The sequence below is a fragment of the Halichoerus grypus genome, chromosome 7, assembly GCF_964656455.1.
Source record: "Halichoerus grypus chromosome 7, mHalGry1.hap1.1, whole genome shotgun sequence".
In the NCBI taxonomy this organism is placed as follows: Eukaryota; Metazoa; Chordata; class Mammalia; order Carnivora; family Phocidae; genus Halichoerus; species Halichoerus grypus.
In genome coordinates, this window is record NC_135718.1 from 24894680 (window position 1) to 24907872 (window position 13193).

At 53.1% G+C, this 13193-nt stretch overlaps 1 protein-coding gene across 2 annotated transcripts in view; it reads left to right on the forward strand.

The window, feature by feature from the left end:
• COL17A1 (collagen type XVII alpha 1 chain) overlaps positions 1–13193 on the forward strand; it is a 50570-nt gene that overhangs the window by 11193 nt on the left and 26184 nt on the right. For both annotated transcript variants that reach the window (XM_036111073.2, XM_078077145.1), the window contains exons 6-15: positions 2883–2930; positions 4073–4108; positions 5190–5237; positions 6611–6754; positions 8047–8205; positions 8795–8866; positions 10422–10493; positions 11251–11319; positions 12387–12548; positions 12913–12993. In XM_036111073.2, coding sequence (XP_035966966.2) covers positions 2883–2930; positions 4073–4108; positions 5190–5237; positions 6611–6754; positions 8047–8205; positions 8795–8866; positions 10422–10493; positions 11251–11319; positions 12387–12548; positions 12913–12993 — 891 coding nt within the window. The remainder of the gene's footprint in view (positions 1–2882; positions 2931–4072; positions 4109–5189; positions 5238–6610; positions 6755–8046; positions 8206–8794; positions 8867–10421; positions 10494–11250; positions 11320–12386; positions 12549–12912; positions 12994–13193) is intronic.

The following is a 13193-nucleotide window of genomic DNA, read 5'->3' on the forward strand; positions in this document are numbered from 1 at the left end:
GCTATTGTCAAGCTAAGGTTGTTTTTCTTTTTTTTTTTTTTAAGATTTTATTTATTTATTTGACAGAGAGAGAGAGGGAGAGTGTGCATAAGCAGAGGGAGCAGCAGGGCATAGGAGAGGGAGAAGCAGGCTCCCCGCTGAGCAGGGAGTCCGATGCGGGACTCGATCCCAGGACCCTGGGACCATGACCTGAGCCGAAGGCAGATGCTTAACCGACTGAGCCATCCAGACACCCCAAGCTAAGGCTGTTTTCCCTCTAGCACAGCACTGACAGTAAGACAGCTGGGAGCTTCCTGGAAGAATGCCATACTCTGCCTGCCTCAAGTATTTGTTAATGGACTGCAGGTTATAAGGACATTTAATTTCATCTACATTTCCTTCTGCCTTTGTTTCCCACATCAGTTTCCTTTCCTTTATGGACTCAAGTTGGAGATTTCATTGACTTACCCACCCCCTTATTCATTCATCCATTCAGTATTTTATCACATATCTACCATGTGTTTAACACCGTGTGGAATGCCTTAGTGGACACCGTAGGGGCCAAGGGCTGGCTGCCCCAAGACAGGCCACTCTGGCACGAACATTATTTTGAGTTAAAAGCAGTCAGAACCCAGCAGATTCAGGAAAAGCTTTTTACCTCCCCCTCAACTGCCTGCTTGTACCAAGAAGAGAGCTATTAACAGAGATTCCCCTACCCAAGACACTTACCTACATAAGGCAATCTTTGTTTTCCAACCATTTCCTCTCACCTTCCTGCTAAGGGTCTTTCTGCCCTTTGTATCCTCAGACCCCTAACCCTCTCCTCAGCTCACACAAGCATCATGTTGCCTGTCTCTGGAATTTCCATGTCTGTGTGCATTCCCTGTATGTACAAAACTAAATTTGATTTTCTCTTTTCTCCTGTTAGTCTGTCTTATGTCAGTGTGATTCTTAGTCCCCCTATAAAGATCTTGTAGGGCAGAGGGTACCCACCCTTCCTCTCCAACACTTAAATGAATTAGACGTGAGGCCGTCTAGGGGGCGCAGTCGGTTAAGTGTCTGACTCTTGGTTTCGGCTCAGGTCACGATCTCAGAGTTGTGAGATTGAGCCCCCCATCTGGCTACGTGCTCAGTGTAGAGTCTGCTGAAGTTTCTCTCCCTCTCCCCTGTCCCTCTCCGCATGCACTCATTCTCGCATGCTCTCTCTCTCTATATATAAAATAAACAAATCTTTTAAAAAGGAGAAATGAATTAGACATGGATCTTGTCTCCAAGTTGCTTCTGGTCTAATAGATTAGCTAAGATGACAGGTAAAAACTATGATGTAAACTTGAAGGGGCTGAGCGTTTCCAGCTAGGGTGTTCAGGGAAGACTCTATGGAGAGGTGGCCTCTGAGCTGGGCCTTCAGGATGTGTGACATTTGAGGCCAGGGTGGGGGGGCAGGGTGGGGCACTCCAGCCTGCAGGGGGCGCACTCAGCACAGACGGGCAGAAGTCAGGGCTGGGCAGCAGGCCCCTCGGTCCTGATGTGAAGAGAGCTGGAGGGGCTCAGATTCAGGGCTGGCCTGTGATGTCTGGACTCTATTCTGCAACACTGAGAAGCCACTGGGATTTTTGAGTAGAGAGTCGATCCTCTTTGAGGTCCAGGACTAGAACTCCGGAAGCCATGTACAGGAAGAACAGGGAGGAAAGAGGCTGAACATGGTGACAAGTTAGAAGATGCTTATAGTCAAGGGCAAACTTGGCTGGGATTAGGGCGGTGGCAATGGGAGAGGAAACAAGGAGCGGGAGATGGAATTGATGTTTGACAATTGATTAAATATGAGGGGAGAGGGAGGAGAAGGGAGTCCGGGCCACTGAGATTGAAGCACAGGTGGCTGGGTCCACGGTGGTGCCAGTGACTGAGAGAGGGGCGCCGGAGGCAGGCCCCCACGTGGACGAGCTCAGTAATGCTCCCAGGTGGGGCTCCCAAGCAGGGAGTGGGAGTGGGGCGCACAGCACGTGAGCTCAGGGAAGAAGTCAGGCAGGATACCCAGTTTGGAGCCATTTACAAAGAGATGTTAGTAGAAGATGGAGGACTAAGGAATCAGCCAAGGAAGGGAACAGGAAAACAGAAGGGAGCAAAGAAAGATAAAGGTGGGGATGAAACGGAAGGAAGAGCCAGAGGACACAGGACGAAGAGGAGCCTGGGGGAGTGGGGAGAGCAGGACCCCGATAGAGACATGGAAGTCAGTGCAGGAACGCACTCAGGGTCAAGAAGCAGAAGGCGGGCGGAGGACATCTGGGTTCGGCTCCTGAAGTCCCCTCAGTGCCCGGTGACTGCAGAAGCCGGTTTGGTGGGAAACAGATGAGCCAGGCAGCAGGGGGTCTGACCGGGACTGGAGATGGGTCCCGGTGCTGGAGAAGCAGGACTGAGGGATGGGTTCGCCAGTACGTGATTTAAGACCCAGAGCTGTCAGGGGGTCTGGTGGGGGGGCGAAATCCAGGCTTGTGTCACCACAGCGCCGTGTGATGTGAGGCCTGCCTGGGGCCTTCATTGTACCGTCCGCGTTCGGGACGAGCTTCACAAGGTCAGTGACGCTCCCATGCTGACAGCACATTTACTTGACCAACACTGGTACAGGGCAAACCCAGTCAAGAGCTTAAAAACAAAAAAAGAAAAGCAAACCTGCTTTCCTGTGTTCCAACCCTTCACCATCCGAAGTAGATCTGTGATCAGGATGAATCTCGGCAGCTGGGTCCAGCAGGCGTGTCCTATTTCAAGAGCGAGCCCGCTGCCGAGCACCTACATCCTCCTGACCCAGGGCTGCCGAGGCTCAGAAGGGGGCACCTGGCACACCTTCCCCCCTCCGAAGCCCCCCGGCTCGCGTGGCCATGGGTACTAAGTGTTTTCTCGCCCTGCAGGGAGCTCCAGTGGCAACTCTTCTCCGGAGTACCCTCGGAAGGAATTCGGTAGGTCCTTTCCTTATTTTCTGAAGGCACGGTCGGATGCGCTAGGGAAATGCCTGGGGTCAGGGGTGGGGGGTGGGGGGACACTGAGTTCAGTGGATTCTTCTAAAGGACTTTGACCCTTGCTGATCAGTTTTTCCCTTGCTCTTTATCCTGAAGCATCTTCAGGCCACAGTCAGCCACGTTAACTTGCTGCCATTAGCCATTGCTCCTGACACTACCGAAATGGCAAGTTGGTCACACAAGGCTCAGACTTGGACAGAGAAGCCCCTAAGGCCAGGCAACAATTGTAGGGTGTGTCCTTCCGCAGGATGCACAGGGACCTCCCAGCAAAGAGCAGCAGGGGTTCGAATGCACACACACCACAAACATCGCAGCCCACCCCCCCTCCCCCAGCTACAGCGGGCAGCAAAGGGGCACATTTATATGCCACGTGAAACCCTAGGCTGTCTCTTCACTTGGCCTTAAGTTTGTGGTCCATGTTCTTGGATTCTCACTGTGCATATGAATTGATATGATCATTGTACAGTGATTATAATTTTACTGCTTTGCTTACATCAGGAAGACCAAGATCTGGCCATTTTTTTGAATACATTTGGTCAGTGTAGACAGCCAGCCCCAATGACTAGGCTTCCAAATGATTACCTTAGTTAACACCCTAAGTGTGAGCCAATTTAACATTCATTTCACTAACGCCCTAAATGCATCGGAGCCTTGCAGAACTCGCTCTGCCCTTGGGCTATGAGGTCATCATTATTAAGCGTCCACCATCGAACTCAGGTGCTTTGGGTTCACTGTGGGGCTAATGATTGAACTAGGGAAGCCAGGTGGACGCCTCCACGTGGACACGTTCCATCACCTCGTCCTGAAGCGGAGCTGTCTGGGCAGGGCTCCCAGAGAGGAAGTGGGATGCACAGGGCTTGAGCTCCGAGAAGAAGGCAGGGCAAGATACTCAGTTTGGAGTCCTTTACAAAGACTTTACACAGTATTAGTAGAGACCCAGAGGATGGCTCCCATCTGGATATAAAGTCACAATGAAAATAATCCCCCCCCCCCCCGCCCACTCAAACAGATCTCCTTCCAGGTCAAAAATATCTAGTGTGCCACCTCTTCTGTGCCTAAGATTACTTTTCTTTGTTCCTCAGCATCTTCTTCAACCAGAGGAAGGAGCCAAACACGAGGTGAGCTCTGTGGCTGGGTTCAGTTCAGTTCATTCAACAAGTTTTTTCTGAGCATCTAATGTGTGTGCTCAGATTTGAGCCAGAAAATGGGAGGAGTAGAGAAGCCTAAATAAGGCGTGGTTCCTGCTTTCAAGGAGCCTACAGCGTCCTGGGACTCTTCGGCTGGCCCCATCGGGATGCGAAGGGTAGTTTGGGGCACTGATCTAACATGGAAGTGGAAGTAAGGGTACAAACATCTGGTAACCACCTGGGGACTAGTTTGTTCTACTGTGGATTATGAAGATGCTGGTGCCACATCTGGTTTCTCTTGGAGTCTCCTGGTTGACTTCAACAAGATGCACTGTAATTGCCTTTACGTAGCGAGAAATGAACAAAAGCCCTTCTTTTTCAAGTTAGTCCAGGGGACAGAGGGCTCCGTGACAGTTTTTCATTCTGCAAGTCTGCCCATGGATAAGGTTATAGGAGGGAAATGGGCTCCTGGGGAGGGCTGGCCTGGATGCATCTGGTGACGGTGGGGGGCGGGGGGAGTGTGTCCGGGCTGTGCTGAAGGCAGAATTTTCACGGGCTCCGGTAGCTCTCCGTGATCACTCTAGACTTCCAGGGACCTTATTGCATCAGTAACTCGAAAGTTAGGAACACACAAACCACCCACAACTTTAGGCTAATAGTTGAAAGATGTCAATGGCCCACCTGAAGCTAACTGATAATGTCAAACCCAGAGGCGGCTCAAGTGGCTAAGTAAAAGGTATGGGTTTTAGAATTCCGCCTCCTGCATCAGAAACCCAGGAGGCAGGAGAACAGCTTGGTTTGAGCAGGAAGGGGGTCGGTCATTGCTGGTGGTGATCCAGGCTCCTGCTCAGCCTGCGATCTCATCAGAGCATGTCCAGGTGCTGGGAGGTATGCGGGGCGCTGGTTAGGGTGTGGGGAGAGGATCCCTCCTTTTAAGCAGCACTCGTTCTGGGCACACTTAGGTTTTCTGTTCCCAGGACAGATCTCAGAGCAGCCCACATTTCTTTCTGCTGCTCAGAGCTCAGGGTCGGGCTCCTTCATTTATACCTTCTCCATCTCTTCCCTTGTACAGAGAGCGAAATCCGAGTCCGACTGCAGAGCGCGTCCCCATCTACCCGATGTAAGTGGTCACTGTCTGAAAACAAAGGATCCAGGAATCCAGGGTCACCATGGCGTGCATGCATGTGTGCGTGCATGGGTGTACGTGTGTGGTCAGTCACTCGATCATAAAACGTGTCGAAGGGCCTTCTGTGAGAGGGACCCTGGCTGAGGTGCCAGGGGTCAGGAGCTGAGAAACTCCTGTTCCCTGCTGCTGATAGGGAGATAGAAAACCATCCCACCATGACCTCTCAGGGAGCTGAAGGAGCAGGGAGCCAAAGAAACCCTCCTGGGTCAGCGTCCCTTGAAAGGAGACGGAAGGCTCCATGGGACGAGCTGGCATGAGACCCTTGAGGAACATAAGCTCAGACATTGGAGGAATGTTCAGTGTGACCAAAGGAAAAGGAGCAGGAGGGGACCTTAAGGTTGGAGGAGAGTCAGAAGTAAGTGGAGTGTGAGAGTTTGAAGTTTATTTCACATGTCTGGGATGCCCCAGTCCCTGTCCATTGACTCTGTTAGACTCCTGCTCTTGTTAGAGGTGACTGGACATTTTGAAATGAACCCAACTGATAGGACGGGAGCCAAGTACAAAGAGTAGGAGGAGAAAGAGGTTGGTTGACCCAGGAATCAGAGACTGGGGCTGGCCCAGAAAGCTCTGCGCCCCGGGCCCTGGGGTCCGATGCTGTCTCCCCAGAGTCCTTCCAGGCTGGGCAGGGCTGAGCCAAGGTTGGAGCTTTCAGGGAAGGGGGTGCCTGGGCAGTCCTCCAGCACGTGTTGTGTGCAAACCTGTCTCTTAAGCGCTGCCCTTGCATGATGCCTCCCTCCTGTCCTAACTTGCCCCGTTGGGAGGCACAGGGAGCTTGCATGTGACCTTGCTACAGGTAATAGTGGCCAAATGAACTTGAACTCACACAAAAGCAGCATACTGTTAAGAAGTTATGGGCCACAAATTCCTGTGACACTCCAGAGCATACAAGGTCAGGGACCTAGTATTCAAGGTGTCCTGGCAGGGGATGAGACCACTGTTGAACCATTTGTTTCAAGGGATCTGGTTCTCACTGCCTTGGGTGTAAATCCTCGAGTCCCCCAATCTAGGATGACAGGGCCTTCTAGCCACAGAATTCTCCCTGTGGTGCCTGTTGAGGGAATCTATACTGAGGACCTCCCCATGGAGACGCTGTATTTATGAGACCATTAATATTACAAAATGTGAGCTTGATAAGTGCTATAAATTGACAAAATGCAAAAATTAAAAGGCTGACCAAAAATATCCCAGCGTGTGAAGCAGATGCCATCCCCCCCTCATATTCTGGATACCATTAATGTTCCTCCCACTGCAGTTGGACTCAGGAAAGAATCCTGGGCCCAATGGAAAATGCGGGGATTACCTTACAGGGACAGAATTGGATGATGTTAAGCGTTTGCTCAAGGGGAGCCGATCAGCAAGCGTGAGCCCTACCCGGAACTCCTCCAACACCCTCCCCATCCCCAAGAAAGGCACGGTAGAGACCAAGATGGTGACGGCGAGCTCCCAGTCAGGTCAGTCCCGGGGCCCCGGCTGCCGTGGAGGGAAGGGAACGAGGGGGCAGAGTTCCCCCGGCCCAGGGTCTCAGCCGTGCCCCAGCAGGCCTTCCAGGTGGTGGCAGAGACCTCACAAGGCACTGAGCATCCACGCTGCGTGCTGTGTGACCACGTGGGCTGCACCCTGTTGGCTCCACCATCCCGTGAGCGTGTGGCTGGGCTCCAGATCCTAGAGATTCTCTCCCAGGACATTCTTGACCTCTCTCGGGAATGTGTTGGCCAGGTTCCCCAAATGAAGACTACCGGGGACACTTGTAGTATTATCCTTCATTTATTCAGTGAATGTTCTGTGGCTCCTCTATGCCGAGTACCAGGCACTGAGGAGAAGCAACAGACAAAGGAGACCCAGCCCCTCGTGGGGGTGAGGGCCTCTGGGGGAAGCCAGACCAATAACCAGGAGCTCGTAGTCAAGTAGGATGAGTGTTGTGGAACCCTCCGAGATCACATGCCTACCAAGTGGGTTGGGGGGGGAGGGCAGAACAATGAATAAGCAGATCCTCGGAGGGAGAGGAGGAAAGCAGCCAGTTGTACTGTGATGTGAAGCTTTCTTTCACTCCTGGAAAGGAAAAAAAACCCTTGAGATCGTGACCAGATCGTGACCTGTCTCTTGTTTTGTAAATATAACACCAAACCTCAGGGCAGTTTTTCTGACCTGCATGGCCAGCTCCCCCCAGGGTAGTGAAGAGGCAGAATTGGCTTCAGACCTGAAGGAGCACCAAAGCCCCCTCCCAGGGGCAGAGTGGCCCTTGGGTCTGGTGGGCACGTAGGAATGTTTACGGGGCGCTCACCGGGGAAGATGCCCTCAGCGCAGGATGTCGCAGAGCCAGGCCTTTGCTGTCTGTGCCTGCCGCGTGCCTGGAAGTCGGCGTGGGATTTGCTGTTCCCGGGCATCTGTGGGAACAGAAGGTGGAATCAGCAAGAGATGGAGAGACCATTGGTCCCCACCACACCAGCACACTGAGAGGTGGGGAGGGGATCTTGGAAAAATGGGCAGACCCCAGAGCAAAACTGACCTACTTGAGATTTCACCAAGAGCCAGCAAGCATTTCTAACACAAGAGATCAAGTTTTCACCAGCTCCAGGGTTTCGGATGGAAGTGGGCTGACCAACTTCCCTGGACTGAGGGAGTTCCCGGACATGGGACCTTCAGGACTAAACCCAACTGCGCTACACCGACCCGAGTGGGTTACCCCAGCACGGAGTGCCAATTTGTCTCTCACTGGGGTGTGGGCGTGCCTGTCTGTTTCCAGTGTCCGGCACTTACGATACCACCATCCTGGACGCCAACCTTCCATCCCACATGTGGTCTTCCACCTTGCCGGCGGGGTCCTCCATGGGGACCTATCACAACAACGTGACAACCCAGAGCTCGTCCCTCCTCAACACCAACGCCTATTCTGCAGGATCGGGTACGTGGTACAGGGCACTTCCCTTCCCACCCCTGGGCCCCTTGCACCTTTACTGGACCTGAGGGACCCCTCTGGTATTGACTCTCACCGCGGGTTCCCTGAGGGGTTTTCTGTAGCCCCATGTCCCACGATTTTCCCAGCTCAGTTCAGTCTCCAGGTGTGTCTTTTGGTGGGTCCCCTCTGAGAAGGACTGTAGCACAGTGTATCAGAAAAAAAATGTCATGAGAAAGAACATGAACACAGATCTAAAGAGCCTAGTTTCACTCCACGTGGATAAACTGTGCCCTTGGGTACATCAGTTAACTTCTCTGGGCTTCAGACGCCTTCTCTGCGAAGTGGTGACTCACAAGAGGGGCTTTGGCTGGACCCCGTGTCCGCTCGACGACCCAAGGACCATCCCTTGGCTAGGACCCAAGGCACACCACAGACAATTGGGTTCTCTGGTGCAAGGCAAGCGCCCAAGATTTTCCTAAAACCAGCAATGTAACAAAACCTAAAAATGCAGCTCTGCCCCTCCTCCCGGGGCTTCCGTACCCCCGCCCCTTCTGGGCCCAACATCCGTCTCACTGGCCTTCCTCCTCCCCTGCAGTCTTCGGAGTTCCAAATAACATGGCGCCCTGCTCTCCCACGCTGCACCCAGGGGTCAGCACCTGCTCCTCAGGTCAGTGCTCGCCAGCTTGCATCGCCTTTTCTCGGAATGTCTGCTTAAAAAGTTAGGGATGCTCCCTCCTGCTGAGGAGAACGGTGGTTTCCGCAGAAATGTCCTTTCTGCCCCCGAGCCTGAGGACTTACATCAGTGCACACAGGGACGCAGGTGCAGGGCCCAAGGGGTGCCTGCCTGCAGTCGTAGGTAGAGCTCGGCCCCCAGGGCCAAGGCCTAAGGTGGAGGGGCCAGAGGCCTCACCTACCTGCTTGTCCTGTGTTGGTCCCTTTCTCTTCTGTGAGTGGTAGAGAAATGGGGGCAAAGGGGCTGAGTCAGCGCTCTGGCCATTTTCAGGTAGAAAGTATTGTTAGGTTAGAAGGATCTGACTTTAGAAATTTTTTTTTGAAGATTTTATTTATCTGACAGAGAGAGATCTGGGATCGTGACCCGAGCCGAAGGCAGGCACCCAAATGACTGAGCCACCCAGGTGCCCGAGGATCTGACTTTAGATCTTTTTATAAATACTGTAGTTCATTGGGGGCTCAACCAGGGTTACTGCTTAGTTCCCAGTGCAAACATGACCATTTTAAAGAAACATGTATTCACTCTATTTCCACATAACTGCCTGTTATGTAAATGTTACCAGCCCCCATATTTTCTTTTTTTTTTTTAAGGACTCTACCTTCTCTCTCTGTTACTGTGATTAATAAATAAAATGATGTGGGCCTTCTTTATTTACTTGCCTGGTATATCCACAAGTGTGTGTGTAGCATTTTCGTTTCCACACCTCCATTTGACTAGAGCCCCACCAAACCCAGAAGACAGTGGGTGTACGTTTCATTCCTTCTGCCTTGACCCTTCTGAGGAAGGTGGGCTGATCTTGGACCCAGGATCTGTGCCCCAAACACTAGAGACAATGGAATAAGGGAAGCTGTTAACTTGGGAGGAATAAGCTTCTGCACGTTATTTAAAGACCAACAATCAGCCTCTGAGATCATAATGGGGGCTAGGGGAGTTTTATGTGTTTAAGTCTCGAGGAGGAAGTGTTCAAGGGAAAAGCAGGGGTATGCCAGGCCAGCCCTCCTGTGTCTGCGTCCCATGCCCACAGTTCCACACTGTGCACCAGGGCGCCCCAGCAAACAGGGACCCCTGGGATATTTTTAAGTAGGCTCCACACCCAGTGCAGAGCCCAACTAGGGGCTTGAACTCACGACCCTGAGATCAAGACCTGTGAGCTGAGACCAAGAGTCAGACACTTAACCGAGGGAACCATCCAGGTGCCCGGACCCCTGGGATGTTTTTGAATGTGCTGGGATACAGCGACATCTGTCAGACCCTGTGCAAATGACCGCTCTTCAGTTGTGTGCGCTCACTACCCAGTGCTTGGAACTGCTGGTAGCTTTTGGCCTGCAGTGGGGGACCCCCGTGTCACTCGCAGTGTGAGAACTGAGCATGCTGGGCAAGGTGTCCTGTGCAAAGGCTTTCATCGTGGAAGTGATTTGGGGGGTCCAGGGGCTGCCTCAAGCTAAGGGCCCCCCAACCTGCACTCACCTGCCCCCCCTTGCTTTCGCAGTGTTTGGCATGCAGAACAACCTGGCGCCCAGCTCATCCGCCCTGTCCCACGGCACGGCCACCGCCTCCACAGGTCTGTATCCCAGGTGTGGCGCCCCCGGGCCCCGGGCAGTGACACCTCTCGGCAGCTCTAACTCACAATATCCCTTTTCAGTAACTGAATCGGAGGCACCAAAATGTCTCTCAAACTCCGTCAACCTTTCCCACCAAAGTAACAGCCCCCCACCTCCCAACCTAGAGATGCCAACTTCTGTCACGCGCTGGCTCGGACATGAGGGGAACCACGGGGTAGCCTGTGCTGTGGCCACATGTATGGCCCTGTCTCACTGCTGTTCCTGATAGTCCCCTGTCACTGCACATTGATCACCTGGCTGATTTCCTGGGGCACCCCCTGTGCAAGCCTGGGGAGGGGGAGCAGAAGAGGTGTGACCCTTAGCCTTAGCCCTCAACTTGCTTACTGTTTACTTGGAGTAGAGAGTCTAATACACGTGAAACAACTGGGCATCCTATAAGACAACATGAATCCAGCTATGCAGAGCAGGTGTTTGGGTTATAGGAGTTCCGAAGGGAAGGAATCCTAGGAGGACTTCATGGAGGAGGAGGAATTTTGGAACAGTCCTAAAAGGATGAGGATTAGACCAAAGAAAGGTTCATCTATACTCATTGCTGCCCCTGTGGCTGGAGAGAGTTCCCTTCATTATTATTGTTCATTTTATTTATTATTCTTACTGTCCTCTTCTCATCTGGGGGGGCTGGTCAGGCTGCTTCTGAGCTTCGTGGAGCCGCCCTCTCACACTGGCCCCGCTCACTCAGCAGTTCCTTTCTTGCAGCGTATGGTGTGAAGAAGAACCTGCCGCAGAGCCCCGCTGTCGTGAGCACTGGCACGTCCACCTCTGCCGGTGAGCGCTATCCCCGGCTGCCGAGGGCAGGCTTGTGCAGGGCTCTACGGTGACACCCGCTATATGCGAGGAGATCGAACCCATTGCTGGTCTGAGGTCTGCAAACGTGACTCGCGCCAGAGTCCCCCCAGTTGCCAGGACAGAGCAGAGATGGGTGTGCCCCTGACCCTACCTGGGCCTTCCCGTTCAAGGGGTGGGGCAGGGAGCTCCACCCTCCACAGCTGCCTAGGGTCAGGCCTTTGCACCCCAGTCCCCAGCAGTGTCTGGAAGCCCCCGGCCTGCTCCTGCTACGTATTCCCCAGTGTAAGACCTAGGGAGCCCCTCAGAAGGTACCACCCCACCACACACACTTCCGATAGGATCTTTATCAACTTGGGCTCACCGCAGCTGGTGGATTCTTTCCTCCATTGCTCTGATCCTGTTGCTTCCTTCCATTCAACAATTTGTTGATTCAAAAAAGATTTACTGAGCACCTGCTTTGTATGAGACACTGTTCTCAGGGCCCAAGCAGAGGCGTGAACAAGGCGGACTAGATTCCCACCTCACCAGGCTGACCACTGCAGTGGAGGAGGCAGATAGACAGGGAGACCAAGTACAGGAGAGGATGACCGAAAATAACATCCACTGGAAGAAATAGGTGGCTCGCTAGAGACAGGAGTGTGTGTACCTTAGATCGGGTGGTCCGGAAGGGCTCCCCCCAACCCAGGACAGAAACCCGTGAGGCTGAAGGTTAGAAATGAACCCACCATGTTAATTAAAGAAGTGCCTGCCTGACAAGGGGACTGTGGCCCTTTCACTAAAGATCCTGTAACGTCCAGGTGGGGAGGCAGCTTCAAAGGTCAGGCGCCCAGCGCTTCTGGCATTGACCTCTGATGGCCAGGCCCAGCCGGGCAGGGGAGGGTGCCTTTGGTCCCGAGGAGGCTTCTTAGTAACCACTGTCGGTGAAAGCAGGAGGCCCGCAGACGTACCCGCTGATCTCTCCCTTTCCCTCCCTGCTCTTCTCTTCCTCCTTCTTCCTCTTCTGCTCATTTCTTCCCTCTCCCTTGGCCGGCTCCTCTGCTCCCCAGCCTGTACCACAAATGTCCAGAGTGATGATCTCCTGCACAAGGACTGTAAATTCCTGATCCTGGAGAAAGACAACACACCGGCCAAGAAGGAGATGGAGCTGCTGATCATGACCAAGGACAGCGGGAAGGTCTTCACTGCCTCCCCGGCCAGCATCACTGCAAGTACGAGGGGGCCCACACTATGCAGGTTTCAGAAGAAAGGCAGACCCTGTAGGAGACCGAATGTCCCAGCAAGGTGGTTTGAGACATTTTAATAAGAAAACCACAGTCACCCCATTCAAATAGCCTGCCTGAATAGGGTGTTCCAGGGTCTGCCTTGAATGTAGATAAACATTCAGGAAAATCCTGGCAAAAGGCTCCCAGAGGGGTCTTTGGGCAATGTGAAGTCTAAGCACAAACACAGATGTGGGAGATTAACTGAGGAAAGCCGGGCCCTCTTGCTACGCGGTGTCCACGCAGGAGCGGCTCTGGGGCAGGCAGAGAGTGAGGACAGAATACCCCGGATGATCATGGGTTGTGCGCACAGCATCTTTTTCAGATGACACCCTCAAGAAAGAAAAACAAGCTGCCTACACTGCGGACACCTGCCTGGTTTCAGAAGCTAATGGTGAGAGGAAATCTGAGACTGTCCCTCTGACTTCAGTCTGTCTGCATCTCATTTATTTATATTCTGAGACCTTGCTACTCAAGAATGCGGCCTCCCGCCCAGCGGTGCGGGTGCCACCCAGGAGCCTGTTAGAAATGCAGAGTGCCAGGCCCTGGCCCCACAGCTCCGCAGTGGTCTCGTGTGTGCGTGTGTGTGACTGC